The 15,732-nt window shown below is 43.7% G+C and overlaps 1 protein-coding gene across 1 annotated transcript in view; it reads left to right on the forward strand.

Moving 5' to 3' along the window:
- Window positions 1–14,250, forward strand: part of LOC138671391 (gastrula zinc finger protein XlCGF57.1-like) — a 28,596-nt gene extending 14,346 nt beyond the window's left edge. Inside the window, exons 2-7 of the mRNA XM_069759530.1 lie at window positions 10,749–10,878; window positions 10,986–11,153; window positions 11,235–11,358; window positions 11,477–11,574; window positions 11,819–11,894; window positions 12,391–14,250. Coding sequence (XP_069615631.1) covers window positions 10,771–10,878; window positions 10,986–11,153; window positions 11,235–11,358; window positions 11,477–11,574; window positions 11,819–11,894; window positions 12,391–13,442 — 1,626 coding nt within the window. The 5' untranslated portion in view covers window positions 10,749–10,770 and the 3' untranslated portion in view covers window positions 13,443–14,250. The remainder of the gene's footprint in view (window positions 1–10,748; window positions 10,879–10,985; window positions 11,154–11,234; window positions 11,359–11,476; window positions 11,575–11,818; window positions 11,895–12,390) is intronic.
- Window positions 14,251–15,732: the final 1,482 nt, after the last annotated feature.

Raw genomic sequence — 15,732 nt, forward strand, 5'->3', positions numbered from 1 at the left:
GCCAAGATTACAGAAAAATGGAGTAGTTTTAATGGATTCTTGATGTTGATTATTAATAGCAAATTCAGCTAACGGGAGATGTTCCACCCAGTCAGACTGATGATCAGACACATAACACGACTATATTTCTCGACTATTCGATTAGTACATTCTGTCTGACCATTGATTTCTGGGTGATGGGCAGAAGAAAAAGACAACTCAATATTGATCTTTTTACAGAAATGAACCGAGTCCCCCGGTCCAAAACTATTATTTTCCTGAACACCATGAAATCCCACAATGTGATTAATGAGTTGCAGAGTTAGGCAATCCAGACAGGGACAAAATGACACTCTTTACTAAAGCTGTCAATGACCACCCAGATAAGTTATCCCTTCTGAGGGTGGGAGGTCAGTAATGAAGTCCATGGAGACATGAGTCCAAGAAATCCTAGGGGTTGGTAGGAGCTAGAGAAATCAGCAGGACAAGATCGGGGCATCTTGGCTCAGGCACAAGTGAGCACATATATTCTCTACAGTCTTTAATCCCTTAATCCCCGGAGCGATTTTTGTTTTTCGCTCCATGGCCATGTGAGGGCTTATTTTTTGCGGGTCAAGTTGTACTTTTGAACGACATCATTGGTTTTACCATGTCAGGTACTAGAAAATGGGAAAAAATTCCAAGTGTGGTGAAATCGCAAAACAAAATGCGGTCCCACAACATGTCTGGGTTCTTTTTTATCTAAATGGTGAAAAAAAATCCAAACTTTGCTAAGAAAATAAATAAATAAATAATAACCATGGCATCTCCATTTTTCAGGATCTGGGGTCGGGTGAGGGCTTATTTTTTGCATGCCAAGCTGACATTTTTAATGATACCATCTTGGTGCAGATACGTTCTTTTGATCGCCCTTGATTGCATTTTAATATAATGTCGCGGTGACCAAAAAAACATAATTCTGGCGTTTTGACTCTTTTTCGCGCTACGCTGTTTAGTGATCAGGTTAATCCTTTTTTTTCATTGATCGGGTCATTCTGAACTCGGCGATACCAAATACGTGTAGGTTTTATTTTATTTTTGTTTTATTTTGAATGGGGCAAAAGGAGGGTGATTTGGACTTTTATGTTTGTTTTTTTTATTTTTTTCATATTTTAAAAAACATTTTTTTTTACTTTTGGCATGCTTCAATAGCTTCCCTGGGAGACTAGATGCTGCCACAACTTGATCGGCTCTGCTACATAGAGACAATGTTCAGATCACTTCTATGTAGTTGAATTACTGAGTTGCTATGAGCGCCGACCACAGGGTAGCGCTCACAGCAATCCGGCATCAACAACCATAGAGGTCTCAAGAAGACCTCTGGTTGTCATGTCGACGAACCCCGATCATGTGACGGGGGGTCACTGGAGCGTGCAATTCTCCGCCATCTTTGGACGGGCAAACTAACACAGATTGGCGTGACTCCATTTTGTCTCCTGGTCAGGTCTGCAGAGAGGAGCGCTCCTGGCCCCCACCTTTTCTAATGAATAAAGTTCCTATTAGTATGCTAATGGGCTGAGCTCAGTGTAAACTGTAGACGGTATTTCAAAGCTCAATGAGGAAACCACGCCAGCAGTGGGCTTGGAGATGCTTGGGGGCTTAATTAAAACACGCATGCCAAGTGGCCACTGGATACACATCTATTATGGCAGCCCAGTCGAATCGTCTCCAACATGGAATTGTGAATTATGGACGCATCGTCCGAGGTACCGGCTCATAAAAAATATTCTCCTTGCCCTAAAGAAATTATGCATCCAACAGTGCGACTCCCGTGGCGGTGGGAGGCCTGAAACCCGAGATATAGAGATCAGCCTCCCACAGGGACCGAATGGGTCCAGGTTTGATCCCAGTACGACCGGCAGAACAAACCACAGGCGCTGGTACTGCCCGTGTGCTGATCCGATCATCCTGAGGGAAGTTATCCCATTTATTAGAAATTGGAATAAATCTTGCAGGGAGGCAGAGGGGGTGGAGATTGCTAAGCCCACCCAGCTGCAGGCAGGGGGGCTCAGACAGGTTTAAGAAGAGGTAAGGTCTCTGGGAGGCACTCACTCCACAGAAGAAGATCATGCTGATATCTTAAGGAACAGGGTATGCCAGCCAGAGGGGAGCAAGCTTTCCGGGGGCTGCCCGGCAACTAAGTTATTTGGACCTGCGGAATGCTGCGCGCCCCCGGCTTCCACAAGCGACCTTCAACCTGGTAAATTGACCTCCAGCTTTATACCTTTAAGCCTTGTATTATTATTATTATTATTATTATTATTATTATACATTTTTATAGCGCCATTTATTCCATGGCGCTTTACATGTGAATACGGGGCAAATATAGACAAATACATTAAACATGAGCATTATTGTTATATTGTACTCTGACTGTAACTCTTGATATATTGTGATTGTATATTACTTGTAATTATCTAGTGCGCCCTTAAGGCAATTAAATCATAAATTAATTTTGGGCTGATCCTTTTACTCTGATTGCGAATCTTAGAATACCCAGTGTGGGTAACAGGGCAGTCTCCCCGGCGGCCATTTGCTCTAGGTGCAGTTCCTTTACTGACCTGAGAGACAAAGGGGGCGCTGGAGAGCTGGGCCTGTGTAGTGACGTCACGGATTGGTGACGTGGGAGGAAGGGGTAATCCTTCACAAACAACCATAGAGGTCTCAAGAAGACCTCTGGTTGTCATGTCAACGAACCCCGATCATGTGACGGGGGGTCACTGGAGCGTGCAATTCTGGCCAGATGGCTGGAAGGGCTTGTTAAATGCCACTGTCAGAGTTTGACAGCAGCATTTAACTAGTTAATAGGCACGGGTGGATCGCGATTCCACCCGCGCCTATTGCGGACACATGTCAGCTTTGATGCGGGCTCACCACTGGAGCCCACATCAAAGCGGGGGATACTGCCATCAGCATAATAGTATGTCCGATGGCAGTAAGGGGTTAAATATGGTTGGCCACCAAAAATTCCTGGTTACCAGTCGAATGATATTGTTTATAACAGAATGACCTGCAAGTATACTGTATAATCATGAGACTCCTGAAAAATATGTAGGCAAAACTGGGGAAGAATAAATAGTTTTGGGTAGGAGTAGTGTCAGTGGCTTGCTCTTGGAATCTACGGATCTGTTCTACAAGACCTAAATAAGCACGCTACACAACTATACCCTCAGCTAGAAAAGGAACTGGTTCAGAGTCCTTGGACTGAAAAGGACAGAAACTCTGTGAGCGTGCATTAGGGAGAGTACATTATGTTCTCAGTACCAACTCTGAACATCACTACAAAATCAAATCTAGGAAATAACTAATCCCATCTCTCTTGCCCAGGATTGTGTCTCTTAGCTGATTCAAAATAAATCAGATTTTAGTTGTCCGGGATAAGTGACTTTATGTTCCATTCCTCGAGGGCCCACTTAATTGCCAACAATTCACAGTTACCGATGTCATAATTCCTCTCGACAGATGAAAATTTTTATGAAAAGGAGTCGCATGAACGAAGTTGGGTGAGAGATGGGGTACAACTCCAACCTCAGAGGCATCGACCTCCACAATAAAAGCGCGCTCAAGATCGGGCTGAACCAAAATCGGGTCAGACAAAAAAACATTTAATTCAGAGAAGGCATTGATTGCCTCAGTCTCCCAATTTCCTCAGTGAGGATCCTCAAGTTTAGTAAATACAAAATTGTCTCTGAGTCCTTGGATTACCGTACGTACAATTGGGATATGTGAATTAATCTCAGGTGACTAAACCAAGATGTCATCCTAATTGACAACCACATATTGTGACCACTGATATCTCTGAATAAGGCATTATCAAATTTTGTAAAACAGCTGTCGCATTACTCAGCCCAAAAGGTTTGACAAGATATTCATAGTGACCCTCTGGTGTATTAAATGCTGTCTTCCACTTATCTCCTTCTCTGATACGGATCAGGTTATACGCACTCTTGAAATCAAGTTTGGTGAAACACCGGGCTCCAAGCAGCTGGATATAGAGATCAGGCGTGAGTGGCAGAGGATACTGATTCCTTACAGTAATTGAGTTAAGTTTGCAATAGTCAATACAAGGTCTGAGACTACCATCTTTTTTATCAGCAAAAAAGAAATCGGTGCCTACTGGTGATGTGAACGGTCTCATGAACAATTTTTGCAAGCTGTCTGCTATATAATCTTTCATGGTCTGATGTTCTGGACCAGAAAGATTAGAGAATATACTTGTGTATAAGCCGAGATTTTCAGCACATTTTTTTGTGTGCTGAAAAGGCCCCCCCCCCCTCGGCTTCTAGACGAGTCAAGGTCCAGAAAGCTGCAGGGGGAGGGGAGCGGCAGAGCAGCGGCAGGAGGCGGCGGCTGTGACATCATATTCACCCTCCTCACGCCATCGCTGAATGTACCTGTATCTCCGTTGTCTCGGTGCGGCAGCGCTTCCTGTGCTGAGTGGTCACCTGGTACCGCTCATTATGGTAATTAATATGCACTCATCTCCACTCCTATAGGTGTGGAGCGCATATTCATTACCTTAATGAGCGGCACCACGTGACCACTCACCACAGGAAGCGCTGCCATCGGGACAACGGAGATGCAGGTACGTGCAGCGACAGCACGAGGAGGGTGAGTATGATGGGGGGGAGCTGAGCCGAGCCATGCATACAACGAGGGGACTGGGGGAGCCATGCATACAACAGGGGGAGCCACACATAGCAGGACAGGGATGAGGGGACAATACATACCCGGCTTATACTCGAGTCAATAAGCTTACCCAGTTTTCAGTGGCAAAATTAGGTGCCTCGGCTTATAATCGAGTCGGCATATACTCGAGTATATACGGTATATATTTTACCTTTGGGTAGACAGGAGTTTGGTACCAGGTCTATGGGACAAGCATAAACTCTGTGTGGGAATAGGTTTTCAGATTCAGACACAGAAAATACATCAGCAACATTTCTCGATATATGGGCTAAACCACTGGGTAAGCATTTAGATAAATTCACAGAAAAGGACATACATTTCTGCTGACATTCAGGGCTCCAGTGCACAACACCACCCTGGTGCCAGTCAATGATCGGGTTATGGTTACATAACCAAGGCATGCCAAAGACCACGGCTATGAACATGTTCTTAAGTATAAGAAATGACACAGGTTGAAATGTAATGTACCAACAAGCAGGGAAGCCTCCTTAGTGATACACTTCACCATGCCCTGCGTGAGAGGTGTATCATCAATAGCGATGATTTTCATAGGAAAACATAATTTTAGCAAGGGTAAACCTAGATCCTTTGCCATCTTGGCATCAACAAAATTTGTTGCAGAATCACAATCAATAAAGGCCTGGAGCCACACAGATTTTTCTAGGTATGATAAGCAAACAAGTAACAATAATTTTGCAGAATACTAAGGAAATACCTGTGCGCCAAAGTGGTCATCCTCGGCCCACTCAGATGATGATATTTTTCTGGTGACAGTTGCTTTGGGCAGGAAGACCTCTGACGTCAAAACTCTCAACACTGGTTATCAAAAACCGGCTTGTGTTGCTAGATCCCTTGAAGTTGATGGGAGTGGGTCACCCAAATCTTCATGGGTTCCTCAGTGAGGTTAATAGGTGCACAAATCTTAGAAGGTGCAGAGTCTGCATTACGTTCCTTTTTTATTTCACACAAATGTCTATCAAGACAAATAGCCAGGGACATGGCGGTATCAAGAGAGTCAGAAGAAGGGGACAGAACCAACAAGTCCTTAACTTGGTCAGAGAGTCCGTAAAGAAATCAACATCGTAGGGAGAAGCTTAGAGCACAATTCGAAAACACACAATGGTACTTAATACAGCGGATAGGCGGCAACTCACCAATTCCATAACATGCTTTGACGGCTATGCGCATGCAGAGAATGGGGTTTTCGGGTGGGGGAGGGAATGGGTTGAGTTTATGACTTCTAATCCATTTTGTTATTACCACTTGTTTGTTGGACATATTGAAAATTTAATAAACAGATTTACAAAAAAAAAAAAAAAAAATCAACATCGAAGGACCTGGTCATTCCACTGTGAGCCTGACGCCCAATGCCAAAACTCTATACAACAATCCTTAGCAGGACATCGCCCATGACAGAGTGCAATTCATTTACTTTCAGCAAAAGCTACTCAGTCCAGGTTGTCATACAAGGAGCCCTAAGGCATCAAAAAACGAGTTTAAAATGGAGAGTTCTGGAACGTCAGGGAGTGGGGATAAGGCCCAAGCCCGGGGGTCTCCCTGCAGTAGGGCTATGATGAGTCCCACACGCTGGGTCTCCGAATCAGACAAAAGTGAGTGGAACCTAAAATACAAGCAACAGCTTTCCTTTAAGGGAAAAAAACCTTTATGGCCGTCTGAAAATCTGTCAGGTAGGGTTACCTTGGGCTCTTGAAAAATCAGAGGAGGTGCTGCAAGGGCTTGGGACTGAGTGAATTTTGTGCTACTGAATCCGCTCTTCAAGACTTTGGACTACGTGGCCAAGTCTTGCATTTGATCCAACACCGGTTTTAGGGGTCCATGACTTGTTTTGGGCCAGATATGTCACATCTGCCTGAGGCCACAGGCTCAAAAGGCTGCTTCGGACAGACTTGGCATAAGCCACTCCGTCTGGCCGACTCCAGAGAAATCTAATACCTTCTACCCCCGTACAGGGATCTGGTTTTACAATTGGACCCAGTGGGAAGCTCCCATGGAAGGGCTGCCATCCAGAGGTAGGAATGGTCGCCAAGCAGGGTCAGAGCTGGGAGGTCAAGTCAAAGACAAAATCAGGATCTGTAGAAATAGAAACAAGCCGGGGTCAAAACAGGAAAACTGTAGCCTAAACAGGAGCAGAAGATGCACACATAGCCAGGAAGCACTAATCTATATCTGGCAACTTGTACCAGCAAACTGGAAGCCTTAAGGCTGAGTCACACATAACGATATCGTTAACGATATCGTTGCAACGTCATGCTTTTGGTGACGTAGCAACAATCCCGCTAACGATCTCGTTATGTGTGACAGCGACCAACGATCAGGCCCCTGCTGGGAGATCGTTGGTCGTTGGGGAATGATCAGGACCATTTTTTGGTCGCTGATCACCCGCTGTCATCGCTGGATCGGCGTGTGTGACGCCGATCCAGCGATGTGTTCACTTGTAACCAGGGTAAATATCGGGTTACTAAGCGCAGGGCCGCGCTTAGTAACCCGATATTTACCCTGGTTACCATTGTAAAAGTTAAAAAAAAAAACAGTACATACTCACATTCTGATGTCTGTCACGTCCCCCGGCGTCCACAGGGTTAAAACTGCTGTCGGCAGGAGCGCTGCTAATGCACGCGCTGCTGCCGAGAGCTTCCCTGCACTGACTGTTTCAGCGCCGGCTGTAAAGCAGAGCACAGCGGTGACAATGGTATGGTAACCAGGGTAAATATCGGGTTACTAAGCGCGGCCCTGCACTACGATGCCGAAGTCCCCCTGCAGCACCCGGGTAACCAGGGTAAACATCGGGTTACTTTGAAAACAGTTTCAACGATGCCGAAGTCTTTCCCCTGATCGTTGGTCTCTGGAGAGAGCTGTCTGTGTGACAGCTCCCCAGCGACCACACAACGACTTACCAACGATCACGGCCAGGTCGTATCGCTGGTCGTGATCGTTGGTAAGTCGTTTAGTGTGACTTAGGGTTTAGTAGGGTGCGGTGCTCTGCAATTAGCTGGAGCAGGGAGTTGATAAATACTCACCCAGCTCCCGGCTCCCTCGCTGCTTCCTGTCCTGGCCGCACCTTGTACTGTATGAGCGGTCACGTGGGGCCGCTCATTTACAGTAGTGAATATGCAGCTCCACCTCCCATAGGGGTGGGGCCACATATTCATTACTGTAATCGGCGGCCCCACGTGACCGCTCATACAGTACAAGGTGCAGCCAGAACAGGAAGCAGCGAGGGAGCCGGGAGCTGGGTGAGTATTATAATCACAGCGAGGGGGGGGGGCGCACAAGGGGTGGGAAGGGGGTGGGGACCTGGATCTGGATTTTACACACTATTATTCATATCTTCTCTACAGCAAACGCTGCTGCAGGGAAGATATGAATGGGGCTTCAGCACGATGCAGAGGACATCGCTAAACTTTAGCGTTGTCTCCGGCACGGTGAGTGTGGTACCCAGTGGGCACACGGGCAGCACACGTGTGCCACACTGATGTGCCACAGAAACGCACCGGCACACGGACACGGATAATTCCGGTACCGATTTTTCCGGTACCGGAATTATCTGGACGTGTGAGACTGGCCTAAGGGGTGAAATGGCTCAGAAAATTCGTTTGAGTGTTGCCGCTATCAGGAAGCATCCGATTCTATTACAAAGCTGAAAGAGAGCCCCTATTTGCTTTTATCTTCCAAGACTGATTTATTTTTATTTTTGGTTGGTATAAGCTGTATATTCTTTTTTTTTTTTTTTTTAATACCATTTTGACTTTATGTTCTTTTTTGGGGAAGCAAAGTGATAAAAAAAAAAAAAAAAGAAATTATTTATTTTTAATTTTAGAGTTTAAGGTATCAGATAAATATTATAATATTTAATAGTACAGTTACGCACACGGAGATACCAAATTTATATATATATATATATATATATACATATATACTTTGTATATATATATATATACATATATATACTTTATTTATGATCCAGAAAAAGTGGGCAAAGCTATATACGTAGTGGCCGTTCTTTGGTACTACAGCTTAGATCTCATTCACTCCTATTCACTAGGAGCTGAGCTGCATTACTAAAAACGGACACTACTCGGGGTGTGGAGCTGTGCTCCGGCTCCATTACCTGTTTAAATCCAGCTGTCGGTCGGGCTGCAAATGATTAATCGGAAGGGGTGCCAGATGTTGGACCTCCACTGGACTAAGGTCAGCAATCTGGTAAATACGTCCCACCTCATTGTACGCTGAGTAATCCTTAAAATTAATGAGACAATTTATGTCATGTAGGATCTTCTTCCATGAGGGATTTTAACATAACATAGTAACATAGTTAGTAAGGCCGAAAAAAGACATTTGTCCATCCAGTTCAGCCTATATTCCATTATAATAAATACCCAGATCTACGTCCTTCTACAGAACCTAATAATTGTATGATACAATATTGTTCTGCTGCAGGAAGACATCCAGGCCTCTCTTGAACCCCTCGACTGAGTTCGCCATCACCACCTCCTCAGGCAAGCAATTCCAGATTATCACTGCCCTAACAGTAAAGAATCCTCTTCTATGTTGGTGGAAAAACCTTCTCTCCTCCAGACGCAAAGAATGCCCCCTTGTGCCCGTCACCTTCCTTGGTATAAACAGATCCTCAGCGAGATATTTGTATTGTCCCCTTATATACTTATACATGGTTATTAGATCGCCCCTCAGTCGTCTTTTTTCTAGACTAAATAATCCTAATTTCGCTAATCTATCTGGGTATTGTAGTTCTCCCATCTCCTTTATTAATTTTGTTGCCCTCCTTTGTACTCTCTCTAGTTCCATTATATCCTTCCTGAGCACCGGTGCCCAAAACTGGACACAGTACTCCATGTGCGGTCTAACTAGGGATTTGTACAGAGGCAGTATAATGCTCTCATCATGTGTATCCAGACCTCTTTTAATGCACCCCATGATCCTGTTTGCCTTGGCAGCTGCTGCCTGGCACTGGCTGCTCCAGGTAAGTTTATCATTAACTAGGATCCCCAAGTCCTTCTCCCTGTCAGATTTACCCAGTGGTTTCCCGTTCAGTGTGTAATGGTGATATTGATTCCTTCTTCCCATGTGTATAACCTTACATTTATCATTGTTAAACCTCATCTGCCACCTTTCAGCCCAAGTTTCCAACTTATCCAGATCCATCTGTAGCAGAATACTATCTTCTCTTGTATTAACTGCTTTACATAGTTTTGTATCATCTGCAAATATCGATATTTTACTGTGTAAACCTTCTACCAGATCATTAATGAATATGTTGAAGAGAACAGGTCCCAATACTGACCCCTGCGGTACCCCACTGGTCACAGCGACCCAGTTAGAGACTATACCATTTATAACCACCCTCTGCTTTCTATCACTAATCCAGTTACTAACCCATTTACACACATTTTCCCCCAGACCAAGCATTCTCATTTTGTGTACCAACCTCTTGTGCGGCACGGTATCAAACGCTTTGGAAAAATCGAGATATACCACGTCCAATGACTCACCGTGGTCCAGCCTATAGCTTACCTCTTCATAAAAACTGATTAGATTGGTTTGACAGGAGCGATTTCTCATAAACCCATGCTGATATGGAGTTAAACAGTTATTCTCATTGAGATAATCCAGAATAACATCCCTCAGAAACCCTTCAAATATTTTACCAACAATAGAGGTTAGACTTACTGGCCTATAATTTCCAGGTTCACTTTTAGAGCCCTTTTTGAATATTGGCACCACATTTGCTATGCGCCAGTCCTGCGGAACAGACCCTGTCGCTATAGAGTCACTAAAAATAAGAAATAATGGTTTATCTATTACATTACTTAGTTCTCTTAGTACTCGTGGGTGTATGCCATCCGGACCCGGAGATTTATCTATTTTAATCTTATTTAGCCGGTTTCGCACCTCTTCTTGGGTTAGATTGGTGACCCTTAATATAGGGTTTTCATTGTTTCTTGGGATTTCACCTAGCATTTCATTTTCCATTTTGGGCTCATTCATCCTTCTTATTCATTCAGCTAAAGTTTTCTTTGAAAAACAATGGTCAGTTCCATGAATGACTCTCCGAAGATGGAGCAGGACAGAAGCCACATGGCTGCTCGGGTATTAGATCTCACCCTGGAGATAATCTACTGGATCACTGGAGAGGTGAGATCTTCACATCACTCTGATCTCTAGGAATAAACCAGGGAAATGACGGGAAAGGTGGAGGATCCTTAGAATAGATGTAGTGATCGGCGTCTCCTCATACACAGGATCACACAGTAGTGAAGACGTCATCTGGGGAGTGTGTGACCCCCCGTGTGTCAGGAGGGCGGAGCAGGACCCCGAGTGACATCACTGAGCCTCCACCTCATTCACTGATACATGAGCAGAAGATCCTAGAACTGACCAATAGGATCACTGAACTGTTGAGCGGAGAGGTGAGCGCTGCCGGGAATGCTGGGACATTATATAATAACGCCGGGGGAGGGGTCTGCTAATGACGGGTCATTGTGTGTCAGGCTCCTTTAAGATGTCAGGACGTCACCGTCTATTTCTCCATGGAGGAGTGGGAGTATATAGAAGGACACAAGGATCTGTACAAGGACGTCATGATGGAGGATCACCAGCCCCTCACATCTCCGGGTAAGAGGAGACCTTACTGATTATAGAGGAGAGGCCGGGTCTGAGGTCACCTAGACTTCCCATCATCTGATCATCACATGTAGACGATGTATTCAGTCACTGTGTATATTTCCTATAGATGGATCCAGTCCGAGAAATCCACCAGAGAGAAGTCCCAGTCCTCTGTATTCCCAGGATTGTCCAGAGGAGAACCAGAATGTCCTCCTAGATCATCAGGTAAATGGAGCTGAGATTTCCGGAAAGCCTCTATATATTTATTTCAAACTTTCCTTCATCAGCTTAAAGAACTGGTGTAAATGGACACCGCCGTATATTCCATGATGGGTTCCGATCACTTCTTGTTTTGTTGTGTGCTGATCTTGTCTGATCACTCCTTGAAGAAATGCTTTCTAAGGTCTTTTTAACCCTTACCTGGACAGGAGATTAATTAATTTTTTTCTTTTTGTTTTCCTTTTTTTAGGTTGGATCCTTGCAAGAAAGATATGAAAGTGGCTCAACGAGTGGACTCGAGAAATCCATATCTGTGTCGGTGAAAGGTAAACGTTTTTCATAAATCTCGTGTTTTACTCTGCCGGTTCTTATGCGTACGCTGATTCTATATTGCACTGGTCACAATCTCAGTGGTTTTTCAGGCATCTTAAAGACACCGTGTGCACATACAGTATATTGATGCACTAAATGACTGCAGATTAGCTGTTTTTTCATTAAGACTGTGCTTCAGATGAACGTTCTGTAAAAGACAACATTGATATTTTGCGCAAACCAAAAGATTTCACCCAAGGAACAAGTGGTCTGCTTGTTCGACCACCCATCAGCAGCCTGTTCAGACTGCTTGACTTTTGTGAAATAAGCATTTTTAGGAACGCTCCTTCACAATAACCTTGAAGTACAAGTAGACCTTTGGAAAATTAAAACTTTGTTTTGAGATTTGTCAAATGTGTTCTGATTCATGTCTTGCTCATTGTATGAATTTTTATCAGAGAAATTTTAAAATATAATTTTTTTTTTCTGGAAAAAAATGTTGTTTCTTAGATGAAGAAAGTGTGAGCGGCTCACAAGAAAATCTCAGTTTGTCTCCCTCTTGTGAAGTAGAAGATAATCAATCACATTCTGGTAAAGAAGGCACTGGACCTGGACCGGATAAAAAATCTTCACGTTCTGAAAAGGGGAAACATTTGAAAAAGAAGTCTAATCTTTTTCATGAAGGACTTAACAAAGATGAAAAAAGTAAATTTTCATGTTCAAAATGTGGGAAATATTTTTGTAGAAAATCTGGTCTTGTTGAACATTTAAAAAGACACACAGGGGTGAAGCCATTCGCTTGTTCAGAATGTGGCAAATGCTTTGGCTATAGATCGGTTCTAATTGAACATCTAAGAATTCACACAGGGGAGAAGCCATTTACGTGCTCAGAATGTGGAAAGTGCTTTAGTCATAAATCAAACCTTATGGAGCATCTAAAGACTCACACAGGGGAGAAGCCGTATTCCTGCTCAGAATGTGGAAAGTGGTTTAAGCTTAAGCATCATCTCGAGGCACATTTAAAAAGTCACTCGGGAAAGAAGCCATTCTCATGTTTAGAATGTGGGAAGTGTTTTACCCAGAAATCAAGTCTTGTGGAACATCTAAATATTCACACGGGGGAGAAGAAGTTTTCATGTTCAGAATGTGGAAAGACGTTTCTGCGTAAGAATTCTCTTGATCGACATCATAGAACTCATACAGGAAATAAGCCATTTTCGTGTTCAGAATGTGGAAAATGTTTTGCGTATAACTCGGTTCTTGTAGAACACTTGAGAACTCACACAGGAGAGAAGCCATTTTCATGCTCAGAATGTGGGAAATTTTTTACCCGAAAATCAGCTCTCCTTGAACATCAGAGAAGTCACACAGGGGAGAAGCCATATTCATGTTCAGAATGTGGGCAAAGTTTTACTCAGAAATCACATCTCGTTACGCATCAGAAAATTCACACAGGAGAGAAGCCGTTTTCATGCTCAGAATGTGGGGAATCTTTTTTGCAGAAATCGGATTTTGTGGAACATCAAAAAATGCATGATGACATTTTAGTGTTCACATTGTAAGAATCGTGGCCGGGTAGAGCTCAGATTTAAGATCAGTTGCTTTGTTTTGTATTACATAAACGCAAAATTTCAATTCAGAAAATATTACTGTTTCACAAAGAGAGATATTTGGTCTGATCAGCGATAACTGTCGCTGGAACAAATAACTCTAATATGGAAAATATCAAGAATATATTTAGGATCAATGAGAAGAATTTTCCCCAGCATTTCTACATTAGGCCACGTTCACACGTTCACTATTTGTTCAGTATTTTGACCTCTGAAGACACATGCAAATTAACCTTGAAGTGCATCGGAGGCGTGTATGTGCAGGGAGTGCTCTTCCAGGCTAACATACATTTACAAAGCTTGATTTCTCAGCACTGGCACATCGGATTACTGCAAAACATATATTATTTGGTGTTCTTAGATCTACTAATTCGTATCAATAGTTTGAGAAATAAAATATTCCCAGCTTCCCTGACACATGTTTAACAGGAAATACTTTAGCACTTTTTTCCTTTCTGCAATTTTAGATCCCTTTCCTTAGAAGAAGTTTTAGTAATTTTTTTTGCATGATCTGTTTGACTAAGTTCTGAGAGATTAGAAACAGAAATCTTAAAACTTTCCCACCGCCGTTTTATCGTGGCTCTGTTACACCTTGACGTGTGAAGATGTAATGATGTATTTCCCTGACCTGCCAATAGTGATGGGGTAGAAATATTCCCTAGAAAATTCATATTGTAAAGTCATGGAGTGTGATTCCACAGAATGAAATAGACCTTGTTACCTTTTATTAAAAACTTGAACCAACACTTGATATTTTGAATCTAAAGTTTTCCAGTGTGTGTGAATTTTAACCCTTCTACTGTGGTCTAAGGGGTTATGTTTTTCCTTGTAGGGAGAGTGACAAGCCAAGCCTGGCATGTCAGAGTGAGGAGACTTCTAAGCCATGCATGCTACACTGGGAAATTAAATATGCAAGTTGTCTCTTCAGAGAGGAAGAAGACTAGAATTCTAGCACCACCTATTGGAAGCAACGATTCTAAAAGTCTATATTGACTCTTTAACGAGTCTTGTCATATGACTTAGGATAAAAGCCAAACCAGAATGCATGCTGTAGCGCTGGCGTCTCTGCTCTCTTCCTCCATTCCCCGGCAGAGATGCCGACTCACTCACTGCTGCGGTCCCGCACTTCCTCCCTCCTCTCCTCCTGCTGATGTCCAGGGGTATGCACACAGATCCCGGGTCACTGTGCGTAGGATGTGCGCACACTCCATTCTTTTTTAAAGGGGCCGCACGTGCACCGTCCTAAAGTGTCCCCAGCCAATGGCTGAGAGACAAGTACTATTTAAGGCACCTCCACCTGCATGCAGGTGCCTGTGCAACATTGTAATTTGTTTCTAACACGCTTGCTAGTTCTCATGTCCCAGTGCTCATATCCCAGTATACCTGTCCTGTACATCAGCTCTCTTGCCTGCCTATCAGCTGTACCCGCCTGCCTGGCTGTATACCAGCCGTTCCTGCATGCACCCGTCAGCTAGGATACCAGTCGTGCCAGTCAGTATCTGCCTGCCTGTGCCATCGTGCCAGTCACTATACCAGACATGCCAGCCAATACTTGCCAAATCTACCATTACTGGCCGCTGCACCGCCCAGTCCGTTACACCTGCTACTTTGAGAAATTATATATGCAAATTGTCTCTTCAGACAGCAAGAGGACTCGAACTCTATAGCACCACTTATTGGAAGCAGCGATCCTAAAGGTCAATATCGACTTTTTAATGATCCTTGTAATATGACTTAGGATAAAAGCCAAACCAGAAGCTCAATTTGCAGACATGGAGTTGCCACTCATCAGTGCAAAGTATGAAATCTGATTTTGCTAGGCGAGAGGCCCTGGACTGGTGTCTAAGGGGTAAGGTTTCTTTTTGTGGAGAGTGACAAGCCAGGCCTGGCATGTCAGAGTGAGGAGACTTCTATGCCATGCATGCTCCTCTGGGAAGTTAATTATGCAAATTGTTTCTTCAGAGAGGAAGAGGACTACAACTCTGGTGCCAGCTATTACAATCAGTGATCCTAAAAGTCAGTATTGACTCTTTAACGAGCCTTGCAATAAGTAGGTGGCGCCAGAATTATAGTCTTCTTCCTCTCTGAAGAGACAAGTTGCATATTTAACACTTCTACAGAGAAGATGAGAAAATTTTTATCAAGTGTTTGGTTGCAATATCGCTGCTAAAATAAGTCATCCCACCCTGAAGCTCCATATACAGGGATAAAAGCTGCAACCGAGAAATGAACTCATCCCAGA

The sequence above is a fragment of the Ranitomeya imitator genome, chromosome 3 (assembly GCF_032444005.1).
Source record: "Ranitomeya imitator isolate aRanImi1 chromosome 3, aRanImi1.pri, whole genome shotgun sequence".
NCBI classification, from domain to species: Eukaryota; Metazoa; Chordata; class Amphibia; order Anura; family Dendrobatidae; genus Ranitomeya; species Ranitomeya imitator.